The sequence below is a fragment of the Schistocerca piceifrons genome, chromosome 3 (genome assembly GCF_021461385.2).
Source record: "Schistocerca piceifrons isolate TAMUIC-IGC-003096 chromosome 3, iqSchPice1.1, whole genome shotgun sequence".
NCBI lineage: Eukaryota > Metazoa > Arthropoda > Insecta > Orthoptera > Acrididae > Schistocerca > Schistocerca piceifrons.
Genome location: NC_060140.1, coordinates 348,521,407 through 348,533,517, shown reverse-complemented (window position 1 = coordinate 348,533,517; position 12,111 = coordinate 348,521,407). Strand labels below are relative to the sequence as shown.

Below are 12,111 nucleotides of genomic sequence, written 5' to 3'. Positions count from 1 at the left end.
CTTTTCTAATCTCTGCTGCTTCTCATTTCTTTCGTCTTACTTCGACTTACTCTTTGTCCACATTCTGTACCCATCAGGCTGTTTCTTCCATTCATCACTTTCTGGAATTCTTCATTTTCACCAAGGATAGAAATATCACCAGTGAATCGTATCATTGATATCCATTCGCCTTGAATTTTAATTCCGTTCTTGAACATTTCTTTTATTTCCGTCGTTGCTTCTTCGAGGCATAGATTGAATAGTAGGAGTGAAAGGCTATATCCGTTTCTTACACACTTTTTAATCCGTGCACTTCGTTCTTGGTCTTCGACTCTTATTTTTCCCTTTCTAATTCACTGCAAGTCTTCAAGAATAGAAAGAATCCTCCGAATACACGACATCAAGTGTGTTTTTCGGCCACCAGCAAAATTGAGGAATTTGTTGTTCTCAGTCAAAGACGATCTTGTTTTGGCGTGTAAATGATCCCATGCCGATGTGGGAAATATTATGTTGGGCAGACAAGCTGAACCGTGCAAGAACGTTGTGTTGAACAGCCGGGACAGCCTGATTGCCTGGACACGACGCGTCGTATGTTTTACAAGCAGACTGAAGTTTTATTCGCAGCTGGTTTCTGGGACCTGGTTTTCAAGGATGCCATATATATCGATACGGCGGATAATGTTATCAACAGAGATACAGGTTTTCAATTAAGCGCCGCCTGGATTCCAACATTGGCTTACATGCAATCAAAACAGAAGAAACAGAACCTCCGATTGCAGAATTTTATTCAGCTTTTAACCACTGGAGCGTCCGGAGGCACAATCTTTGCCCACAGCACACGCTCGAAAAGCTTTTTCTTTCGCTCCTGGCAAGGGGGACTACAGTCGACGCTTTCCTCCAACTGCAGGCGACTTCCGGCGCAAGCGTGCTACCTGGCTCCTGGACTGATAAATTTCGACGCCATCACGCGCCTGTCATCAGCAGCGCTTCGCAGCAGTGACAACAGAAAGTACCACTATCTGAATATGTCGAACAGCTGTATCGACGAAATACTTTAGTATTTGCATAATACGATCTGACAACAAACCCGAGAAGAGTATTTGAATTAATTAACAAGATTTTCATATAAACATGCTGTTAGATCGGATAGTTTTGCATGTTTGCTTGCTGCGGATACTTGCTCCCAACCACTCAGTGGAGATCTAAATGTTTAGAAGAGTCAGCTGTGGTGCGTGTTAACACTTACCAAGCGAGGTGACGCGGTCGTAAGCACTAGACTCGCGTTCGGGAGGTCGGCGGTTCTAGTCCCCCTCCGACCATCAGATTAAGTTTTCCGTGGTTTCGCTAAATCGCTTAAAGCGGATCTTTTTAAAATGGCATAATCGATCTGCCTTTCAATCCTTTTCCATCCTTCCCGTTGGTGAGTTTCGTCTCTTAAGAACCCTGTCATCGACGGTACGAAAAACCCTAATCTTCCTTGTGTTAACAGTTGCACCTCTTGTAGACCAATGAACGTAGTAACAGTGAAATAGAACATTTTATTTAGTGAAATAGCACATTAATTCCTGTAAGAAATTTGTTGCCAACAACCAGCCACATTTCAGAAGTAATAACTCCTATCAAAATACGACACTACAAGAAAGCTGACAGACAGGATCCTATCACTAGAGTTTTACGTACGACAAAAAGCTATTAAGTAAGCGCTTACAAAATTTTTTGGGCAGGTACCAAGTAACATAAAGAATCTTACAGAAAATCGAATACTTCTAAAAAGAACTCGAATCGTATTTGATTGACAATCTGTTATCGCGCATAAAAGATTGTCTCAACATTTTCGAAACATTTAAATGGCATTCCAGATTTGCTCAAGACGACTGACAAGCATATACCCAACGGATCACCAATTTTGCTGCCTTTAGTCACGATTCTAGTACGTAATTAGATGTAAAAAGTGCTGTCATATTATGAGACGCTTCCGAATTCTGAGAAATATAGTCACAAAACATTTATTATCGACTCGAAAAAAATCTAGCTGGCGCCATTAAACTTGGTCGTGAAGTTAGTCCTTCTCTACGTATTAATCTCGAAATGCGACACAGTTTTCCCGACGATGTACTTGGCACAGACTTTGGCTGTAGAAGTCTGCATTCTAGCTATCCAGGAAAGTTACACCTCTAAAATTCTGGAACTGCCTGGTGCGCAATCCTTTCTTCATCCGAGGCAAGAGGGAGCCGTCACCAGTTGTTAGATCAGTCAGGAGAATAGCGCGGTATGCTGCTTTGTCTGTTTGCCCCTTACGAAAATAATGTCAGTATCAAACCATGACAGTCCTAAAAACCAATCATCACCATGCTCGAAGGTAGTTGGGTCTTCGCCTTTTTCGGCGGTTGTGAATCCAAATTCTTCCAGTGCTTGCTTTGGTATTTTGTCTCGATATGATATTGATACAAGCAGCACTTAGGCAATGTGAGTCGGCGTTTAAAGCATGCTGTCTCTGTTCGGCGCGCTTTTTTAATAAGTGTGAGCTGTCGTGATACCCAAAGTTCAGCGACATGCGTCGTGTTCAAAAACTCGTAAAAGTTGTTGAAAACTGATCCATGATTTGTTTAAAGGATTGTATTTTACATGAAGTTGTCAAATTTCACTCTATTTTCTAATAATGTATTATTCTGGTCTTACGCCTTTTGAAATATATGAATATTTGTACACAATACATTCTTCGTAAAACAGTGATTACAAATTATGCCATATTGGTGTTTTGCAGACTAGTATTGATAATTTTAAGTTTAATTGACAAATTGTGTGATGAAACCGTTGATACGTCCAATATCCAGCTAAAGTATAGATAAATATGAAAATTCGATACATATGGTGAATGAACGATACAGTCGATAGATCGCCAGTATAACATTGATGTATGACTCTGAATTTATTTTTTCGGAATCCATATATATAATTAAAGTGGATGGAAGTATGTATGTATCTACACTATGTGATCAAAAGCATGCGGACACCCCCCAAAAAATACGTTTTTCATATTAGGTGCAATGTGCTGCCACCTACTGCCAGGTACTCCATAACAGCGACCTCTGCAGTCATTAGACATCGTGAGAGAGCAGAATGGAGTGCTCCGAGGAACTCACGGACTTCGAACACGGTCAGGTGCTTGGGTGTCACTTGTGTCATACGTCTGTAAGCGAGATTCCCACACTCCTAACATCCCAAGGTCCACTGTTTCCGATGTGATAGTGAAGTGGAAACGTAAAGTGACACGTACAGGACATAAGCGTACAGGCCGACCTCGTCTGTTGACAGACAGAGACCGCCAACAGTTGCAGAGGGCCGTAATGTGTAATTGTCAAACATCTATCCAGACCATCACACTGGAATTCCGAACTGCATCAGGATCCACTGGAAGCACTACGACAATTAGGCGGGAAGTGAGAAAACTTGGATTTCATGGTCGAGAGGCTGTTCATAAGCCACACATCATGCCAGTAAACACCAAACGACGCCTCGCTTGGTGCAAGGAGCGTAAACATCGGACGATTGAACAGATTGAACAGTGGAAACACACTGTGTGGAGTTACAAATCACGGTACACAATGTGGCGATCCGACGATCCGATGACGGGGTGTGGGTATGGCGAATGCCCGGTGAACGTCATCTGCCAGAGTGTGTAGTGCCAACTGTAAAACTCGGAGGCGGTGGTGTTATGATGTGGTCGTATTTTTCATGAAGAAGGCTTGCACCCTTTGTTGTTTTGCGTGGCACTATCACTGCACAGGCCTGCATTGATGTTTTAAGCACCTTCTTGCTTCCCACTGTTGAAGAGCAATTCGGGGATGGTGACTGCATCTTTCAACAAGATCGAGCACCTGTTCACAACGCACGGCCTGTGGCGGAGTGGTTGCAGGAGAATAACATCCCTGTAACGGACTGGCCTGCACAGAGTCCGACCTGAATCCTATAGAACACCTTTGGGATGTTTTGGAACGCCGACTTCGTGCCACACCTCACCGACCGACATCGTTACCTCTTCTCAGTGCAGCACTCTCCGCGAAGAATGGGCTATCATCTCCCAAGAAATCTTCCAGCACCTGACTGAACGTATGCCTGCGAGAGTGGAAGGTGTCATCAAGGCAAAGGGTGGGCCAACACCATATTGAATTCCAGCATTGCCGATGGAGGGCGCCACTAACTTGTAAGTCTTTTTCAGCCAGGTGTCTGGATACTTTTGATCTCATAGTGTATGCATGTATGTAGTATGTATGCATGTTCCACATTTCCTTCCACTCCACCGGATCGACTTCAACAAAACTTAGTACATGTATCACTTATTGTCTGAAAAGAACTACTGTGGGTGTGATAACGGGCGGGGGGGGGGGGGGATGGGGGGAAGGACAGAAGATGGGGCGACAGAAAGGAGGGGAGATGGACAGAAAGAGGGAGTAGGAGGAGGAGATGGTCAGAAAAACAAGAGAGCGAGATAGGGAGAGAGAGTGGAAGGGGGGGGGGGGAGGGAAGGAGCAGATGGACAGAGAGAGGAGGGAGGAGCAGATGCACAGAGACATGGGGAGGAGGAGGTGGACAGAGAGAGGGGGGAAGGAAATTGTCTTAGAGGGTGTGAGGAGGATATAGAGGGGGGGAGCAGGAGATGGTCAGAGGGAGTAGGAGAAAGCGAACGGAAGTAGGGGGAGGAGCAGATGGACATAGAGCGGGGCAGGAGGATATTGACATAGAGTGGAGGTGGAAGAGGAGAACAGAGAGATGGGGGAGGAGTAGATGAAGTAATAGAAGAACGGAATAAATACATACTAGGGCTGTGCCAGGTACGCAGCTAGTATTGATAATAATTATTATTTATCAATGTAACAATGCCTTTGTTTCTGTACGGCTTAGTGAGGTGATGGATATGCATGGTACAACTGTTCACCGACAGACGCTGTCCATCACTGAAAGTCATGTAACTTGCAGCACTCTGGCTCTCCTACTCAATGCTACAATTCTTGATAGTTGAAGATGACAGACACGAACTAATTACACCCCTCACACAGTGGCTCCCATGAGGCCTATTGTCTGCTATGAAGCGTTCAGGAGTCGTTATCAAATGCGATGACACAATGCGCCACGTCTTGCGCAAATAGCTCTTGCGCTGGCACACGCGATATGACGACATTCTAGTCATACGACGCGCCAGACTATTGCAGTCTTTATGGCGACAGGAGTTTTATCTCCAACAGAGCAGATATTTGTAATTCTGCCGGCCAAGATTCGAAACGACATATTTATCTTCATAACTCCCCAGTTTCTTTAATAATGTACTTGGTTATTTGTGCACACATTTTCTCAAAACGCGCTACCATTTAGTCTGGGTCTGCATTCCGTTGGCAACCTTTTATTTCAAAGGAAAAAAATGGCCGTTTTGGAGAACATTCTTTCTGAAATATAAAAAAAGTAGTACAAATTCCCAGTTCTGACCGAATCTTTCGGGACGTTTTCCTTGGCTGTCAGGTACATTTCGGAACTAGGAATACCTTTCCATTTGTCCTAAATGGGAACTCCTCTGATCCCACCTGGTAATTGGATGGAAAGAAACACGAGTCCATGAGCCAGCCATGCTCATTGAAGAAAATAATAATAACAATAGTAATAATAATAGCAATAATAATAGTAATTGATGATAACGTTTTTTTGCGCCTCGCCAACTTTTTCGTTTCCGAAAGTTAGTTTGTAACTCCATTCACTGTTCAGTCCCCTTAATAACCACCACAGCTTTACTCAAATTTACTAATGACTGCCACGATAGCAACCAAGTAGTTAAAATGTTGCCGGACTAGCGCCGGCCTAGTTGCTGCCATGCTAAAACAAGGCAATGCATCAGTCTTCCTTAGCTACAGCGTTACGGTAAGTCACTCACCAGCGCTAATCGAAGACAGGACGAAGTGAACGAAGGACGTAGCAAACGCCACCGGTCCCTGAGCGAGGACGTAAAACGCAGCTCCGACCAAACCGATCTGTCTGCAGGAGAATCGCCGGAACAGCTGATTGCACAGGAGACCTGCAACACACAATCAACAAGCGTCAACTCTTCAATATACTTTGGGAAAGTAACGAACACGGGTGCTTCATTCCTGTACAGCTACCCCAACCTACATCCATTTCAGCCTGTTTCCTGTATTCATCTCTCGGCCTCTACAGAATTTTCTCCAACTCGTCCAACACACACACTTCCCTCCATTATCAAATTACCGAATCCTTGTTGCCTCACAATGTGTCCCATCAACCGATCCCTTCTTTCAGTTAGGATGAACATAAATTTATTTTTCCAAATTACTTATGAAACTCCTTATGATCAGCTGGATACACCCCTCTAACCTTCATATTCTTGTGTAGCGCCACATTTAAAAGTTTCTGTTGTCTTCGTGTATGAACGCTTCACTTCTGTACAACGCTACATTCCAGACAAATATCTTCAGAAAAGACATCGTAACATTTAAAATTACATTATATGTTAACGAATTTCTCCTTTCCAAATTCATTTTTCTTTCCATGTCCAGAGCACAGGCTCTTTGGCCATTTTGCCACCAAAATCGCAAAACCCATCTACTACTTTTAGTGTCTCATTTCGTAATCAAATACCTTCAGCATCGCTTGATTTAATACTTTGTACTCGGCAATTCATAATTAAGTTCCTGGAAGAGGGTTCATAGAACCACCTTCAAGCTATTTCTCTACTTGTCCTCTCTCGAATAGCGCCCGGGAAAAATGTGCACTTTAATCTTCCTGTGCGAGCTCTGATTTCACTTATTTTATCATGATCATCATTTCTCCCTGCGTACGTGAGCGCCAATAGAACATTTTCGCAATCGGTCGAGAAAGTCGGTGAATGAAATTTCACCAGAAGATTCTGCGAAACGGAAGTGTCCTTTGCTTTAATGCCTGCCACTCCAATTCGTGTATCATGTCCGCGGCACTCTCTCCACTATTTCATGATAATACAAAACGAGCTTCCCTTCTTTGAACTTTTTCGATGTCCTCCATCAGTCCCATCTGATGTGGATCCCATACTGCAAAGAAGAGGGCGGGCAATCGTGGTGTAAGCAGCCATTTTAGTAGACCTGTTGCACTTTCTAAGTATTCTGCCAATAAATCGCAGTCTTGATTTGCTTTACCAACAACAGTATCTATGTGATCGTTCCAATTTAAGTTATTGATAATTGTATTTAGTAGAAGTATTTAGTAGAATTTACAGCCTTTAGATTTGTGTGATTTATCGTGTAACCGAAATTTTGCGCATTTCTGTTTCGTATTTTTGTGGACGGTTTCAAACTATTCATTATTTAGAGTCAATTATTATTTTTTGCACCATACGGATGTCTTACCTAAATCATTTTGCAATTGCTTCTGGTCATCTGACGACCTTACAAGACGGTAAATGACAACATCATCTGCAAACCATCTAAGAGGTCTGCTCAAATTGCCTCCTCCAGTATGTCGTTTATATACATCAAAAACAGCAGAGGGAATATAAAACTTCCTTAGGGAACGCCAGGTAAGACTTCTGTTTTACTCGATATCTTTCCGTCAATTGCTAGGAACTGTGACCCTTCTGACAGGAAATCGCGTATCCAGTCCGGTGCCGACAGTCTTCTGGAAATCTAAAATATGGAATCAATTTAATATCCCCTGTGGATAGCACTAATTACCCCGTGAGAATAGAGAGCTAGTTGTCTTTCACAAGAACGATATTTTCTGAATCAGTGCTGACTATTTGTCTATAAATGTTTTTCTTCGAATTATTTCATAATATTCGAACACAGTACATGTTCCAAAATCCTACTGCAAATCGACTTTAGTGATATGGGTCTGTAATTTCTTGGATAGATTCTATTTCCTTTGTGACTTGTACAACTTTCCTGTCTTTAGGTATGGATATTTCGAAGAGCTAAGTAAGGAACTATTGTATCAGCATACTCTAAAGTACCCTGACTGATATATAATCTGGACTGGAGGCCTTGCCTTTATTAAGTGATTTAAGCTGTTTCGCTACACCGAGGATACCTACTTTTAAGTTATATATGTTGTCAGTTGTTCTAGATTCGAATTCTGAAAAATTTACTTCGTCTTATTCGGTGAAGAAGTTTCGGAAAACCGTGTTCAGTAATTCTGCTATAGTGGCACTCTCATCAGTGACATCACCATTGTTATCGCGCAGTAAAGTGTGTGTGTGTGTGTGTGAAATGGTATGGGACTTACTACTAAGGTCATCAATCCCTAAGCTTACACACTAGTTAACCTAACTTACCCTAAGGACAAACACACACACCCATGCCCGAGGGAGGACTCGAATCTCCGCCGAGATCAGCCGCGCAGTAAAGTATTGATTGCGTCTTGCCGCTGGAGTATTTTACATATGATCAGAATCTCTTTGGGTTTTCTGACACATTTCGAGATAGAGTTTCGTTGTGGAAAGTATTAAAAGAATCTCACATTGAAATTTGCGCTAAATTTCGGGCTTCAGTCAAACTTCGCCAATGTTGGGGATTTTGCGTTCTTCTAAATTTGTTATGCATCTTGTCGTTGCTTATGCAACAGTTTTCTGACTCTTTTTGTGTACCACGGGGGATCAGTACCAGCTCTTATTAATTTTTGTAGTACATATCTCTCAACTGCCCTCGATACAATGTCTTTGAACTCAAACGACATCTGGTCTACGCTTACATAATAACATCGGGAAGAGAGGAAACTGTGTCTTAGAAAGGCGTCTAGAAATTTTTTTACCTGCTTTGCCTTTATTTATAGTGGGTTTGGACGTTACGGTGTTCGGTGTCTTCAAAAATGGTTTATGGGCACTATTTCCTGTGTCCGTCACGATGCTCCCTATTCGCTCAGCATTGTTGGTAAGAGGTCAAGTACATTATCGCAACTGTTTACCCTTCGAGTAGGTTGCTGAACTAATTGTTCTAAACAGTTTTATGTGAAAGTATTCAGTACAATTATTTTTGGCAACAAATCGATGGTAGACAGAAGTCACTACCAACTATAATACTATGAAAGGAGTACCTATTTGAAATAAATACAATTACCCTTTTCCTTTGTTATGTTCATCTTTTCAAGACTCTGCCCACTCCGATCAGCTGATCTTTGGCAGAACAGCAATGTCATAAGCGGAGTCGGATTAGAAAACGAGATGAGTTTTGCTATTTGGGCAGCAAAATAATTGATGATATCCGAAGTAGACAGGATATAAAAATTAGACTGGTAGTCGCAAAAAAGCTTTTATGAAGAAAAGAAATTTGTTAATACTGAATACAGAGTTGATTGTTAAGAAGTCTTTTCTGAAGATATTTGTTTGTGTGTAGTCTTGTGTGGAATTGAAACGTGGACAATAAACAGTTCAGACAAAAATAGAATAGTAGGTTTTGAAACGTGGTGCTACATATGAATGCTGAAGATTAGATCATGTAAGAAATGAGGAGATACTGAATAGAATTGGCGGCACTGGTTGACTAAAAGAAGGGACCAGTCGACAGGACACATTCAGAGACATGAAGGGATCACCATATTTGAATTGGAGGGAAGTATGGGGGATAAAACTTGTAAGGGGAGACCAAGAGATTAATACAGTAAGCAGGTTCAAAAGTACATGAGTTGCATTAGTTATTCGGAGATGAACAGACTTGCACAGGATAGAGTAGAATGAAGAGCTGTATCAAACCAGTCTTCGGACTGAAGACAACAACAACAAGAAGCAAACGTCAAGGTTTTTATATGTTCTCTTTGACATTAGTTAAGTTTACAAATTTATGTAATAAAATGGAACATATACAGCTGTCCTTACGATGTTGTTTATTATATGGCAGCCAGCTTCGTTGCTTCAGTGCGCCATCTTGTATTGACGATTCATCAGTGGCCAACATCTATGAACTTGTTTTCGCAGACTATCAGTAACAACGATACTGTTTCTCCACCCATCAACTTGGTTTGCGTTGGAGCATGCTCAGTGTAAAGACTGATTAATGTAGGGGATAAGGACGCAACCCTGCCTCACTCCCTTCTCAACTACTGCTTCCCTTTCACATCCTTCAACATTTATGACGGCATATTGGTTTTTGTATAAGTAGTGAATAGCCTTTAGCACCCTGTATTTGGCTTCCGCTACCTACAGAACTTAGAGAGTGTCAGGTCAATATTGTCAAAAGCTTTCTACACTCTAGAAATGCTGTGAACGTTTAAATAATGATGCGGACCTTTTGAAATTCTTCTATTATTAAATTACATGTTCATTTACTATTTCATTGCAGGAAAGCAAGCACACCCCCATGGAATCAGCTGCATCTACCTTTAGCTCTTAAGAAATCGTATCCATTACTATATACATCTGTGATTATAGCTGAAACGACAGGTAAAGAGAAATTGCCATAAATAGTTTGATAGATGACGTTTCGACTAGTTGCTCAATCTGAAGGTGTCTTTCGCTTAACTCATAAATTCCAGAATGAGATTTTCACTCTGCAGCGGAGTGTGCGCTGATATGAAACTTCTTGGCAGATTAAAACTGTGTGCCTGACAGAGACTCGAACTCGGGACCTTTGCCTTTCGCGGGCAAGTGCTCAAGCATCTTTTTTTTTTTTTTTTCTCTCATTTTGTTCGATTTTATTCGTTGCGTTTGTTCTGTGCGGATGTCTCATGACACCCGTTGAAGTTCAGTGTTGAGCCGTTGACTCAGTTTTTTATTACAGAGGGCAGCTAACCCTCTGACCGAACACGCTGAGCCACCGTGCCGGCAACCATCTGAGCTCCCCAAGCACGACTCACGAACAGTCCTTAAAGCTTCAATTCTGCCAGTTCCTCGTACCCTTCTTTCCAAACTTCACAGAAGCTCTTCTGCGATCCTCGAAGAAAGGATACTGCGGAGACATGGCTTAGCCACAGCCTGGGGGATGTTTACAGAATGAGATTTTCACTCTGCAGCGAAGTGTGTGCTGATATGAAACTTTCTGGCAGATTAAAACGGTGTGCCGCACCGAGACTCGACCTCGAGATCTGTGCCTTTCGCGGGCAAAGGTCCCGAGTTCGAGTCTTGGTCCGGCACACAGTTTTAATCTGCCAGGAAGTTTCAACTCAGAAATTGTTTGTGTATTTACTTGCGCTTCTAGCTGGAATACTGTGCGGTAAGCATGAACTGGTATTGACGTTTCCTGAGACACCCTGTAAAAGCAATAATGGCCTCTCCACGCGAGAAATTATTGATAGGAAAGAAATGTTCGCACTGATAGGTGAGTAGAATGTTAGCTACTACGACTACCGTGTTGCTTACCGGAGAATGAGGAAATGGACATGCATATACTGGTGAGAGTAGTCATGGCCTCCGTGCCGTGACCGATCTGCTCCAGATAGTCTGCGAAGACGAAGGGGAACGACATCGCAGCCGACAGCATCACCACCTGCAACAGAACCATTACCGTCGGTAGCCAGTCCAGCAGGCGTCTGAGGCCTTAGAGAGGACAGTTTACTACAAGTACTGACATTTTTAAGGTGCAGATGGTTATGGAAAGGGAGAAGCATAATTAAGGAACGAATAAAATTCTGTTCCCACATGGCATAGTGAAATTATTGAATGTCTGGAACAATAATACAATGCTATCTGCCAAAAATCAATATTTGCTGAAATTGACACTCCTTCGATAAAGAGAGCCAGCACACCAAAAAATTGAATGAAATGGAAACTAATTAGATCGAAGAACACAATCGCAAATAGGTATCACACACGTCAGTGGAGGAAATATTTGACAACAAGAGAATGCATCGAGGGTAAATGTTCCTCGAATGTTATACACCCATCCTGTAGTTTGCGAACCTTGTTATTATTCCTTATTGATCTACTTACTTTATTAACCCTCCTATTCCTACCAATTTCGAAATGAAAAATGGTTATGGAAAGGGAGAAGCATAATTAAGGAACGAATAAAATTCTGTTCCCACATGGCATAGTGAAATTATTGAATGTCTGGAACAATAATACAATGCTATCTGCCAAAAATCAATATTTGCTGAAATTGACACTCCTTCGATAAAGAGAGCCAGCACACCAAAAAATTGAATGAAATGGAAACTAATTAGATCGAA

The 12,111-nt window shown here is 42.1% G+C and overlaps 1 protein-coding gene across 1 annotated transcript in view; it reads right to left on the bottom strand.

Moving 5' to 3' along the window:
- Positions 1-12,111, bottom strand: part of LOC124788651 (monocarboxylate transporter 13-like) — a 78,588-nt gene that overhangs the window by 53,101 nt on the left and 13,376 nt on the right. Inside the window, exons 2-3 of the mRNA XM_047255927.1 lie at positions 11,303-11,429; positions 5,900-6,040 (exon numbers count right to left, since the gene is read on the bottom strand). Coding sequence (XP_047111883.1) covers positions 5,900-6,040; positions 11,303-11,429 — 268 coding nt within the window. The remainder of the gene's footprint in view (positions 1-5,899; positions 6,041-11,302; positions 11,430-12,111) is intronic.